Source organism: Mytilus californianus, unplaced genomic scaffold, assembly GCF_021869535.1.
Source record: "Mytilus californianus isolate M0D057914Y unplaced genomic scaffold, xbMytCali1.0.p SCAF_8, whole genome shotgun sequence".
In the NCBI taxonomy this organism is placed as follows: domain Eukaryota; kingdom Metazoa; phylum Mollusca; class Bivalvia; order Mytilida; family Mytilidae; genus Mytilus; species Mytilus californianus.
In genome coordinates, this window is record NW_026262734.1 from 41,843,978 (window position 1) to 41,858,268 (window position 14,291).

The window sequence follows — 14,291 nt, forward strand, 5'->3', positions numbered from 1 at the left end:
TACCATCGTTCATAAATAAAGGCAACAGTAGTATACCGCTGTTCAAAAGTCATAAATCGATTAAGAGAAAACAAACCCGGGTTACAAACTAAAACTGAGGGAAACACATCACCTATAATTTAAGAAGATAACAACGGAACAACAGAAACACTAAAGTGCAACAAAAACAAACGCCAACAAACATATATAGAAACGAACTATTTGATAACAACTGCCATATTCCTGACTTGGTACAGGACATTTGAACCTGGTTTTATGGCTAACCAAACCTCCCGCTTATATGGCAATGTTAAAAAATATCGCTAAAATGACAACACCATGTGACAGGAACACAGCACAAACAAACGCAAGAACACCAGCACAGAGAAACGCACACACAAATAATGTTATAGTCGTGACAACATGTAAACCGCAGAAAAAACAACGAACATCTTCCATTAACAACATCACAGGACAAAACAAACAGTGACGTATTTTTGAGACGAATATATTATCTTGAAATTCATACAATTATTTTCACAATACTAGTCCAAACAATTATCATGATTATGACGGTATTGAAAGTCTATTTTAAATAAATGCTGTGACGACGTCATAATTATTTGGACTAACACAATACTTATCCATGGAAAATGGAAATTAACTCGACTATACTGACAAATAAGACATATGTGAAATGTACCGAAAATACAGAATTCAAGCCACAAACGATAAGACATAACACAATATCCAATCAAACACACAACAGAAACATCATAACTAAATACATGAATGTTGGATGTATTAATACCGAGACACGCTGTAATCCAATGCAAATTCACACTCGGCAAAACAGTCATATTCGGGAATAGTTCACGTTCGGTACTTAGCAGACAGACGACATAGATGTTAAACTACAATCTAAGACGTGACAAGGATTTGTATAGTTCTTGCTTATCAAATCCTTGGACGTGGTAAAATGTCGTTAGTTAGATTAGACACAGACACATCGTATAGATTAACCAATTGATGATGGTGTTCATAAAATTTACGGAGTGTCATTTTTAATCTTCCCTCCTCATAACTTTGTTGGAGCAGAGTCTTACCGATATCACCATTTATTTCAAAATGTCGTTAGTTAGTTTAGACACAGACACATCGTATAGATCAACCAATTCATGATGGTGTCCATAAAATTTACGGAGTGTCATTTTTAATCTTCCCTCCTCATAATTTTGTTGGAGCAGAGTCTTACCGATATCACCATTTGTTTTTGAATTTTACCATACATGTTTGCATTAAGGCTTTAAACTTAAAACTTCTGAAATAGCCTCATTTTGAAGTCTTTTCATTATTAGCTCACCGGGGCCCGAAGGGCCCCATGTGAGCTTATGCTATCACTTGGCGTCCGTCGTCGTCCGTCGTCTGTCGTCGTCTGTCATCGTCTGTCGTCGTAAACTATTTCAAAAATCTTCTCCTCTGAAACTACTGGGCCAAATACCTTCAAACATTAACTAAATGTTCCTTAGGGTATCTTGTTAATAAATTATATCCGAAGTTTTGATCCATCTACAAACATGGCCGCCATGGCTAAAAATAGAACATTGGGGTCAAATGCAGTTATTGGCATATATCTCAAAAACTAAAGCTTTTAGAGCAAATCTGACATGAAGTAAAATTGTTCAATTGGTCAAGATCTATCAGCTCTGAAATTTTCAGACGAATCGAACAACCCATTGTTGGGTTGCTGCCTCCGAATTGGTAGTTTTAACAAAATTTTGCAGTTTTTTGTTATTATTTTGAATATTATTATAGATATATATATAAACTGTTAGCAGCAATAATGTTCAGCAAAGTAAGATCTACAAAAAAGTTAATATGACCAAAATTGTCAATTGACCCCTTAAGGAGTTATTGCCCTTTAAAGACAATTATAAACAATTTGTTCATCAAGTTTGCTAACATTTAAAAATCTTCTCCTCTGAAATACAGGTGAGCGATTCAGGCTCTTGAGAGCCTCTTGTATATATATCTAGATGTGAGCAACGGTTTTACATAAAAAGATATATTGCTACAACATTTATCTTACAAAGATCTTTATTTGTGTTCAATATTTGTTTTGAGTTCGGCTATTGCTCGTATCTATTTTGTCCAACAACTGTGTGTAAAATGACCATTTTTGATCAGATATGTCAATTTCGACATATTTTAAGACACCATAGTGACATCATAAGTGACCTTTTTGCACCAAAGTGTCAAGATTATATTACCCCGTTTGTCTATCCGGAGCACCTGTGATCACCCCAGTTTTTGGTGGGGTTCTTGTTGCTCAGTCTTTAGTTTTCTATGTTGTGTTATGTGTACTTTTGTTTGTCTGTTTGCCTTTTTCTTTTTAGCCATGGCGTTGTCTGTTTATGTTCGATTTATGAGTTTGAATGTCCCTCTGGTATCTTTCGCCCCTCATTTTTAAATTACATGTACCACAATTGTTTTAATCTGACATAATTCTTGAATTAAGTTTTCTTTATTGTGTTTTGTGTACTGTTTGATTTTTCGTCGTTTTCGTTTTTTGCCATGGCATTGTCAGTTTGTTTTCGACTTGTGAGTTTGATATCTTTCGCCTCTCTTTTCAAGGACCAAATAATTGCTATTATCATACCTCTCTATTTTTTTTTAGCTCACCTGGCCCAGAGGGCCATGTGAGCTTTTCTCATCCCTTGGCGTCCGTCTTCCGTCTTCGTCTGTTAAACTTTTACAAAAATGTAATCCTCTGAAAATTTAACCAAACTTGACCACAACCATCATTGGGGTATCTTGTTTAAAATATGTGTCCGCTGACACCGCCTGCAAACCTAGATGGCCAACATGGCTAAAAACAGAACATAGGCGTAAAATGCAAGTTTTGTCTATTATTTTGAAAACCGTTATAAATAGAGAAAATCTGACACATGCAGATGTGTTCAGAATGTTGAGCTCTACCAATTGTCCATATACGTCAGAACTGTCAGACGACTTCTTTTAGGAGGTATTGCCCTTAAATGACAAATTTTACCATTTTTTTCATTTTTGCCTATTATCTTGAAAACTATAATAGAAAGAGACAAACTTTAAATTGCAAAAATAATCAGCAAGACAAGTTCTACAAATAAGTCTCATGTTCAAAATCGTCAGTTGACTCCTTATTAGAGTCATTGCCCTTTGATGACGATTTTTACCATTTTATTTTGCAGTTTTGCCTTATATCTTAAAAATTATAATAGATATATAGAAATTTAAATAAGCATAAATGATCAGCAAGACAAGATCTTCAATTAAGACAATAAGAAGGAAATCGTCCGACGACTCCTTATTGGAGTTATTGTCCTTTAATGTCGATTTTTACCAATTTGTTTTGCGTTTTGCCTTATATGATAAAGATTATAATAGATAAAAAGACACTTAAAATCACAAAAATGATCAGCAAGGCAAGATCTACTAACAAGTCAAATTTAGCCGATATAGTTAGTTGACTGCCACTCTTTAAAGCAGTGATAACCCTTTAATGAGGATTTTTTTACCCTATTTTGTGTTTTGAGCAAAAGTTAAAGAAGATAGAGAGAAACTATACAGACTAAATGATCAGCAATACAAGATAAAAAAAACCCAGAGATTTGTGTCATGAATTCTATTCTCGTCCACAATGTTGGAGAGTGTCCTTTGTTGAATATGCACATAGACCAAGGTGAGCGACACGGTCTCTTTAGAGCCTCTAGTTTCAAAGAGTGTCAGAAGTAAATCTAACAGTTTATATAGTTTAATACGAATTTGTTCAAAGTTTGTAAGTTCTGACTTTGGTGAAGGTAGAATTAAACTCATCACGTCAAAAGTAAAATGCAATTGCTGATTTAAATTTTTAATGTAACAAGTTGGAGTTTTAATATTTATTAAAATGTCTGGATATTTCCGAAAATGTTGTCTAACTTTGTTTTTCACATTTCGAAATCTTTAACAAAAATACTTGACACAAATGTGAAATTTGCATGAACAGATCAATGTGAAAGTCATTTGAGAAGATAAAAGCCTTTAAATGCCCCAGTCACCTGTTCTAGTTACACCTGACTTAAATGAAGAATAAATTTACAATTGATGCAAATGGTGTTGCCATTTGTTCAGTACTCTTACAAAATTATGAGGATGACATTGGAAATCTTGTTTCAAATTTGAGAACACCTTTTTACGAACGGGGTTCAAACCTACAACCTCAGTGTTGACCAGTTAGTGGTTACTGTAGATAAAAACTTAGACCACTCGCCACTAACGAACTTTATTGAGTTTAAGCTTTTCTTCTTTTAATGTAAATCAGGGGGAAGATACAATGAAAGCATTCAAGTTTAAATTAAAATATATGTAAATCAAGGCGACAGTAGTTTACTGATGTTTAAATTTCGTATATCAATTGAGAAGAGACCAATCAAGTCAACAAACAAAAACTGAGGGAATGGGATGGACTCTAAACGGAACGAGACCGGGTGCGTCGACAGGTTAAATACGTCTCCTGCTATGCATGTATCACTCGCCATTCGAATTCACACGCAGTCAATATATGTCACTATCGAGAATAAGGTAAAATCGGGTTAATTATAGATCAGACGACTATTGTGGTTTCTATGGTCATAATTATTAATTACCTGTTCACAAAACCTTATTTTTTTCTCGAAATTCTTAGGATTTTCTACCCCAGGAATAGATTAACTTAGCTTTATTTGGCAAAACCTTTCGGAATTTTGGGTCCTCAATGCTCCCCAACTTCGTAATTTATTTGGTCTTTTTAACTTTTTTTTATTCGAGCGTCACTGATGAGTCTTTTGTAGACGAAACTCGCGTCTGGCGTACACATGTTTAATCCTGGTATCTATTTTGAGCAACCGACACATCGTATCGGTCAACCAATTGGTGATGGTGACCGTGAAACTTGTGAAGTGTCGATTTCAATATTTTTTCTTTATATCTGATTTTGTCTGGCCTGCGACGAAAGTCGCGGAAAGCGAGACATAGGGATTGATTTTCTGACGAAGGCGATGACGACGATGACGGCGTCAACAATGGTTAAGTTGTCTGCTTAAGTTAGTTTGATATGAACTACTTGTGATACTAGTACATCTTTGATATTTAATATGAAATTGCATTACTATCAGTATAAATCAATTTGACGACTACTTGGAGGCCCTGTCCCCTAGGTCATGGTCCAGTGACTTGACTATTTTGAGCCTCTGTCCCATAGGTTATGGTCCAATTACTTTGACTTAATTAGCAATTTTCAATGTAAAGTTTTCTGCTAAAGTTAGATTGATAGGAACTGCTTACTATAGACAACGATATTTTCTATAAAGTTACATTACTGTATGTTCATCTCAGTTTGTCGACCATTTCGAGGCCCTGCTCTCTAGATCATAACCCAACGACTTTAAATTATAAAGCAATGTTGCTGCCAATCAGATTGTCTTTTCTGAATTTTGCTGCCGACAGCCGAGACATATCTCTGTTTCAAAAGTTAATGGTCGAAGGAGCTTACCCCTATTACAACTTTTATGAGCCACATTACAAATTCCGCAGCTTTATTTGACCTAATACACGATGGAATAGTCTGGGACTGCCATTGGTTGTAAACAGTTTATTGGTGGCAACCATGTCCATGCGACACGAGTGATATTATTCTATTTTGTAGTAAGTAAATTATTTTGATAATGAATCGCCACAGAAGCCAAATACCCAAAATTGAATCATATTATTCTCTGTTATTGCAGGAACAAAGATCAATTTTGCACCTTATGTACTGTTATTGCTAACGTGAGTGACTATGTTGTTTGTGGAAGTAAATAGCAGATACGATTAACAAATCAGCCGTCTTTGGTACTCATGTGTCATCTTCAGACATATGCATTTATCTATATATTTGTTTACCTACAAAGCTTTATTTACATTACAAATGTTTGGCCTTTCTCTAGCTTTATATGCAAAATTGTATTTTACGTCTTTTTATTACTTCTCAGTTACTTATACTGACCTACAATCAACTTTTAAAACTGATTAGTGAGGAACAATTCAGCATCACAATGCAAAGACATGTTGTACAGGGACTGTAAATACGAACCCATTTCCCCTGTGAAGATCCCGAATAACATTTAATATCTAAGTGGTTATCATCTTTGTGTATTTTTTAAATCTAGTGTTTATTTTCCAACAATTAATCAATCTTTTCTGGTTTAATTGTGTACCCTAAATGACCTGCGTTGTTTCTCATTGACTTACACCCTACTTCTAATTTTATTTATATAAATTAAATCATGCCATTACCAAAGCATAATTTGTTACTCAAAACAATGAAAATTATTCATATTTTTTTATAATTTAAAAACTGTAGTCCACGTGATACAATAACTATATTTGTTTTAAATGAATATTATATATCATATCTTTGAGATCTGTATCACAATTCAATGCATTAGTTTATTACGACATATATTTGGCAATCAGCTCCTATTAACATGATTTCATATATACGATATAACCGGACAGAAGTTAGTTTAAATACCAAAATGGTGGCAAAATTTGTAAGTTATCTTTTACTTAAATTTGTGTATTACTTTGAATTTGTACTAAAATGTGTAAGCAACCCAAGATTCTACATCCCTTATTTACCAGGCAAGCTTATCAGTGTTTCAAACCTGCATATATACAAATGATTGTGATCTGTAAATAAAAAAAAGGCTGGAAAATTTTTCAATGTTGTAATTTTTAAGCCAATGCGTTAGCTGATACAATATGAATACTTGAAATGTCGGCATTGCACTATTAAGGAGATAAAGAATCTACATATAAAATAGGCGAAATTTAAATTGAACCGCAAATATTGGCGCTCTAAAGTACGTCCTTCTTCCACATAATTTTTCAGAACAAAATGATGAACAGAGAACGGGATTGAGGCTACGCAAATTGGAACATGATATGCTGAAGTTCGTCAAACTGTTTTTTTATTTACATATATATCTGACTTTTAGGTAATATTCTGTTTTGTTGCTGCTATTTCGGAAGTCAACGGAAGACAAGAAACAAGTAAGAAAGTTATATATTACAATTTCCAGAAATCAAGATTTGATTTAAGTTGAAACATATCCTGGTAATGTTTATACTCCTCTTGTAAACAGAACCATTTCTCTTTTTTAAAAAGAACCATAAATATTACTGCAATGTATTGAAAGTACTTTTAAAATCCAAAGACCAGGAGCAGTGAAGATGACAAAAATATAAATGTACATATAAGGCCAAATATATGTTAAATTTGTTTTTGTGGATAAATTCCGATTGTCAGGAATAATATGTTACGATGACATTCATTGTTTCCTCTGACAGGACTCAGCAAAGAAAATGCCTTGTCATTCCTCGGCCGGAAGATATTATCGTCTGCGAAACACGCAGAATACTCGTCCTGTGCTGATAGCTACTACTGTAGCATGCACCTAATGGAATGTTCGGTATGTAATTTTTTAATGACATCAACATCAATGCATGAAAATAAGCTCATCATAAATACCAGGATTAAAATCTTGTACTTCAGACTACAAAAAACTCACCAGTGACGCTAGAATAGAAATTAAAAAGGCTAAATAAAGTAAAAGAATTCTTTGGTACATTTAGAACAAGGTCGACAACACATACTTATGAGAGGAACAGATCCGCGACAATGATATAAATAGTACAAAATGAAAGAAGGAAAGAATGAAATGGTGTTCTGTGTTCCCACAATAATAATTTTTTAGGCCAATATTCATTATAAGTTTTATAAATATTGAAAAAAAAGTAAGGATACAAAGTAAGGGCGGAAATGGGATCAAACACAGTTCAACCTGACCACCTTTTAGGAAAGGAATCCATGTTCCATCGCCTTAAAACTAAATACTCACTGAACCGTTACATTTCAACAAGGAGCGTCTGATTTGGTGCAGGAAAAACAAGATGTTTTCTCCCAGTCTTGCTACATATTTATTCTGAACCTAATCACATATTCAACAAACTATAGTACCTTATATTGTTCATAATATAAAGGCTTGATTAAATATGTTTTAAAATAATTATTCGTGTGTATGATCCGTATATTTTCAACATGATAGCAGTATACAGTTATCTTTCTAATAACTTAAATGGTATTAAGGCGAAGTGTACGTAATTGCACGCCTCTAGCGGAATTCAGGATAAAAAACGTGCGTCGTTAGTTACGCGGGTTATCTCCCCTACTCCAAGAAAGGAAAAATGGGCACATGAAAGAAAAATGACTTCGTGCGGTCTATCATGAATCCAAACAAGTATTCATGTGCTATCTCAAAACTTCAAAGAAATTTTTATAATGACTCCAATCAGAAATCTGAGTATCCTATTGTGAGTTAGTCTGACTCTATTACCACTGTTTTTGTTTTAGACACGCAGAAGCAGGTACACAATACGACTCGTGTTTATTTCAACAGAAGGTAAAAACGCCTAAACAACAAAATTATAACCAAATAAACAAATAAACCAGTGACAATTCTGCTTCTATTCGTACCAAATTCATTAAAATCAAACCAGAATTGACCCCACAATATTTTTTGAAAAACCATAGTTTTGAATGAAATTCAGTGTAGCGTAAAATTGTAGGTAACGAATAATCATATTGCATGTGAATTTGTGTGTTGAACAAGAAAGACGTTGGCATGTCCGATTTTATGCAATTGATGTTTTATATTTTATTATTTATGTAAAAAGTATAAAAGATACTAAGGGTAATCGACCACTAGTACAACATTTATAAGCCGAAGAAAAAGCCAACAGCAAAAAAAAAACCCATCAGATTCCGTCCACAAAACATTTCACACTCAAAAACTAAGAATTGAGCACTATTACTTTTATCTCAGAATAAGTAAAATCTATGTCATCCAAATCTCAGTTTTCAAGGTGCAGAAAATAAACAGGTGTTTTCTATTCCGTCCGCAATTTTTGGGGAAAGTAAAATCTAAATTTAGAACCATGGTTGAAACTGAAACTACACATGTATGATAAAAATAGAACGTGTTATTTTTTCTTTATCAAATTCCAATTTCGAAGGGATAGCGAAATTTGTTTTCTTTTGTTGTGGTTTTGTGTATCATTCAGCAGTAGTATAAGGTAGGGGAAGAAGGGGGAGGGGGTGAAGAAAATAGGGTCTATAATGTCGGGGCTTTTTATAACCGACCATACGGTATGGATTTTTCTCATTGTTGAAGGCCGTATGGTTGCCTATAATAATTACATCCACATGATTTAAGGTAGCTGGGGTGTCTAAATATTGGACGATAGATTTTTCTTCAACTTCTGTAAAAGACTTCGGGGTCAATGTAATTTCAAATTTCAATACAAAAACTGGGGATCACGGACCTTGTTTTTTGTAATAACACATTGAAATTAACGAAATTTGGGTTATTTTATATTGTTAATATAGAGGAAACTTAAGTTTTCCTTATTGCGGAAACATTAAACGATAGAATTGGCTAAAATTCGATGAGAGAATTGCTTTTCATTAATAACTCCGAAATATCAAATAAAAAAAAGGGGTCACGGGCCTTATTTTCTTGAAAAAATCCCCAAAAATTTTAAATATACTTTACGACACTTAATGTTTTGATAGTTCAATCTTTAAATTTCAAGTTTAAGGTATTTTGTTGTATATTAAATGATACTTGGTAAAATATTTTTAAAACAAAAAAGTATTTTTGCAACATGATCAGAACGGACGCTCAGAAAAAGACACCCGGTCTACCTTAAACTGTGGCAGATAGTTGTCTAATTTGCAATCATACCACATCTCCTTATTTTCATATTATATTAAGAAACTGCAATTCATTTGCATTATATACAGGAACAATTTGTATGGCACTACACTAGGTAGACTCGTATAGCATCGCCCTTGGTACATTCTTATAGCATTACACCAGTACATGTATAGTATTACACCAGTACATTTATAATATAACACCAGTACATTTATAGCATATCACCATGCACAAAGCTTTAGCATTACATTATACACAATGCTATAGCATTATACACAATATACACAATGTTAAGGCTAACACTGGGAATGATCTGTGCTACGGGAAGTTATATCAAAAACTCCGATCTGTTTTACTTTGCTAAAATTCATATGCGTGTTCTTCTTTTGACCTTATTACAGCCATAAAAATTCTAAAGATAATATGCAGATGCAGTTTTCTTATTTTTTGGGAGTCATGCATGTGGATATTTAACAAATAATGGTACAAGAAATTATTTCCTTTTTTACTTAAAATCTCAAGCAAACATTATATCATGCTTTGTCGTGTAGTAAAAGAAAAGGGAAAGCGATTGAGACAGGAAATTTTAAAAATAAAATTGCAGAGTTGTGTCACGTGCACGTGTGTGAACCTGACAAATAAAATATGTTTTGTGCGCAATACCTCGAATAGCGCCGGTAATGGCGAGGATGAAAAGAAGCAGCAAATTATATTCACTTTTTTAAAAAACAAACATGCAGAAATAAGATTTTAAAAAAAGACGTGTATACGCGATAATTATAACCGATTATTTAAATACATATAGAATCATTCTGTCAACGCTGTGTTAACCGGGACAATTTCGAACTTGATATTTGATTCATAATTATTACTATATATATAATAAAATATTAATTTTCGCGAACCATTTAGGTCACAGAAATTCCAAAAAATGGCATCAGTAAGGAGAGTTGTACAAATGATGTGAATACACAGAACCCGGATCCAAATTATCTTTTACTAAAAGTATTCATCATTTTCTGTTTTGTATGTACTAACAACATTTCATTTTTCTACAATTTCGATTAAAATATTATAAAACCTGCAGTTCAATAGGTCACATGCCCCAAATAAACATTCCCCGATTGGTCGAACTACTGTGGCCTCGGTGTAAAGCAACGCAAGCCTCGATGTAAAGATCACGCTTCCAAAAATAGAGGTATGTCCCAACTTAACATTCCCCGATTGGTTGAATTGCTGCTGATGTAAAGCAACGGAAGCCTTGATGCAATGAAGAAAAGGGGTTGACAGGATAAACGTAATCATTATAAATTTTAACTTCATGGTTCTTATGCAAGCAAATTTAATAAACAATGATTTTATACAGTTGTGTTATTGTTTTCATTTTACATAGGGCTTTATTTCTGATCTTATTTCTGTGTACACAATTCTGAATCTACATATTTCACCTATATCAATATTAGGTAATCCGTTTGGACGATTCCATATACTATTATGTTATAGGTTTTTTTAACTTCAGTGTCGAGTTGGTGTATAGTATTGAGGGCTATCTGCGAGAAATAAATCCTTTTTTCCGATAGATTAACTAAATTCAAAACCAATATAAAAATAGTTAACACATATATTTTATTTAACTGAGTAAATTGATCGGAATGTGAATGATACATAAACCTAAAATTCGTTTTGGTCTATCCCAGTGATGACATTTGCGCGGGAATTTAGTCCATTGACATCGTAATATAATTTACTTTGGATTATAATTATCTTTAGATGTAATGTTACAGGATTTAATGTGAAATTATTTGTCTCTTCTTTTATAGTACACGAGTTTGACGTCAGGTTTGTACACATGAAGTCTCTAGTCTAAAAAAAAGCCAGTGACAGAACGATAAACAGATAAGCAACTGTCTAGGGCCAAGTAAGGGAGGTGAAAAAGCCAGTATTACGCAGAACGATAAACAGTTACATAGACGGATCCAGGGGATGGGGAAAATTTGGTTGATTTTATTGGGAAGCAGGGGCGGATCCAGCCATTTTATAAAAGGGGGGTTCCCAACTCGGGACAAAGGTTGGGGGGGAGGATGTGCTCCAACTATGTGTCCCCATTCAAATGCATTGATCGTCCAAAAAAGGGGGTTTCCAACCCTCGGAACCCTCCCCCCGGATCCGCCACTGGGGAAGCATGACGAGAGTGGGCAACCCTTAGGTCAGTCAGCGGCCACCCCCCTTTTATGAAAAGTTGTGGATCCGCCACTGAGATTTATATAAGCAGGTTTTCTTTGTGTAGATACCTTAAAATATCACCAACTATGACTGAGTTCACAATTTGATTCATTTTAGCTCATTAGCTGGGGTCACTCGCTAAAAAAGTTCATTGCGGGCCTGCTCACTGGCTAACATTTTACGATATTCATGACTCGTGTAGAAAAGCCAATAATCTATACATGTGTGTGAGGAGTAGTTATCAAGCTTGCTTTCGTCTGTAAAAACTGTCTTTGGCCAAGTTAGGGTGGTGAAAAAGCCAGTAATAGAACGATAAACAGATGATCAGGTTTTCTTCATATAGATCCCTTAAAATATCCCCCACTGAAGACACAATTTGATTCATTTTAGCTCATTAGCTGCGCTCACTCGCCATAATAGGTTCATTGCGGCTTACTGGCTATTATGTGTAGAAAAGCTGATAACCTATACATACATGTACATGTATATGGTCAGATCATATGTTTTCGTACGTCATATGAATTTGTACTATGCATGCCTTTTCAATGGAAATTGTGACGACAGTATGCATTCTTAATAGCATGAAAGATGATGAGAAGAGGATACATATGTCAACCAAAATTTTTCAGCAACGTCAAAATATGTGAGGAAAACCTATCAAGATCTATTAAGCTTGCGTTCATGTTGCGTTAAAACTGTTTTAGGAAGGTGAAAAATACCAACAATATAACAATAAATAGCTATAGATAATCGATATTGTAAAACCATAAAATAAAACTGATTTAATTTGCACCACAACTGTTGAAAAAAACCTTTATGTTTATATAATTTATCTCATTCTAGTCCATTCAACTGACAGAATCGGTGTACATTTCATGAACTCTTTAATAACAATAATCTTTATGGACTATTCTTTATAGCAATATCTGTTGACCATTTAGGGGTCTTTTGCATTCAAAGTTTAGTTTCAGTGGGTTTATTTTGCGAAAAAGAACTCAATTTCCAGATCAAAGTTAACATTTTCTATATATTTTGCTGTGTCAAAATGACCTAATGAATATAAAGGACAGTACCCATATAGACCCAAAAATGGTATATCACATTCTACACATGACATTTTAGCAGGAAAGACTGCCATTGGAGTATATAACTTTTAACCTGTGTATATATAATTAAAATATGATAATAAAATTCATGTCTTTTTCAGGACTTCTGATCGAACCATGTAGTATGGCATGTTTGTGAGATATGGTTTTGGTGGATAGGATGTTCATGAAGGACCTGTAGTACAAAGTATATCACTGGATTGAGCTCTTTGTCTAAGTGTATTATTAAAGTGCTTTGCTTTGAGCTCAGTTCATTGTTATGCAATTCATTCTTTGTGAAATAAAGATTTGACAGACAACTCTCATGTACAAGGATTTGTCAGGGTAGTATCCATTCTATGTACAATGTAACAGTAAGTAATAAGGAGATAAAAGCATTTTATTATGATTTGAACCAAACATTTTTTGTCCATTAACCAAATTTAAAAAAAAGAACAAATTTACCCGACAATGCTACACTCGCTACTAGCAATATGATGCTAGGTTGTTTTAGTACATCTGTACTGCCTACTGATGACTCGGTCCTGAGTGTAAATGGTCATTCAGTATGTTAAAAAAAAAATAAAATTTATAAGGCCTATCTGGCCTAATTGATTTCTAAAACTATATTTCATTGTACATGTTCAACATTTTTCATTCATTTGTTTATTTCTTAATTTGTGTGAATTAACATTGTTACAGTCATGACAGTAAATGTTAATCACTACACTTTCATTCCACAACAAATACTGTATTGGTATCACTTATATTTGTATCCATATAAAAAAAAAATTGAAAGAATAATTTTGCAATACCTTTTTCATATTGAATACTATAACTTTTTTGATATTAAGACATATTAAGTAGATTTTCATAATACCCACTTGACATGCTTGAAATTCTATCAGATTATTTTTGGAGCAGTTATGAGTCTTTGAAGCATGCTCACAAAGGTTTTTTTGTTGATATCGTTTTCATATTGGTCAAAACTTTTTTTTGCTTCGGCCAGCTTTGGAGGAGATGTTATCAAAGAATTGATAAAAAACAACACAGAAGTTTACTTTCTAGCTCATCTAGCCCCAAGCATCATGTCAGGCATTTTCATTACTAAAAACCAATAAATGTCTTCTAATCTGAGAAACAATTTCGACATTTTAACAAAATATTTTACTAATGATACTGACAA

General features: G+C 33.6%; 1 protein-coding gene across 1 annotated transcript in view; it reads left to right on the top strand.

Annotated features, from left to right (window-relative positions):
- The first annotated feature begins 6,455 nt into the window (after nt 1–6,455).
- Nucleotides 6,456–14,291, top strand: part of LOC127710469 (uncharacterized) — a 30,567-nt gene continuing 22,731 nt past the window's right edge. The window contains exons 1-3 of the mRNA XM_052216343.1: nt 6,456–6,569; nt 7,017–7,071; nt 7,369–7,490. Coding sequence (XP_052072303.1) covers nt 6,504–6,569; nt 7,017–7,071; nt 7,369–7,490 — 243 coding nt within the window. The 5' untranslated portion in view covers nt 6,456–6,503. The remainder of the gene's footprint in view (nt 6,570–7,016; nt 7,072–7,368; nt 7,491–14,291) is intronic.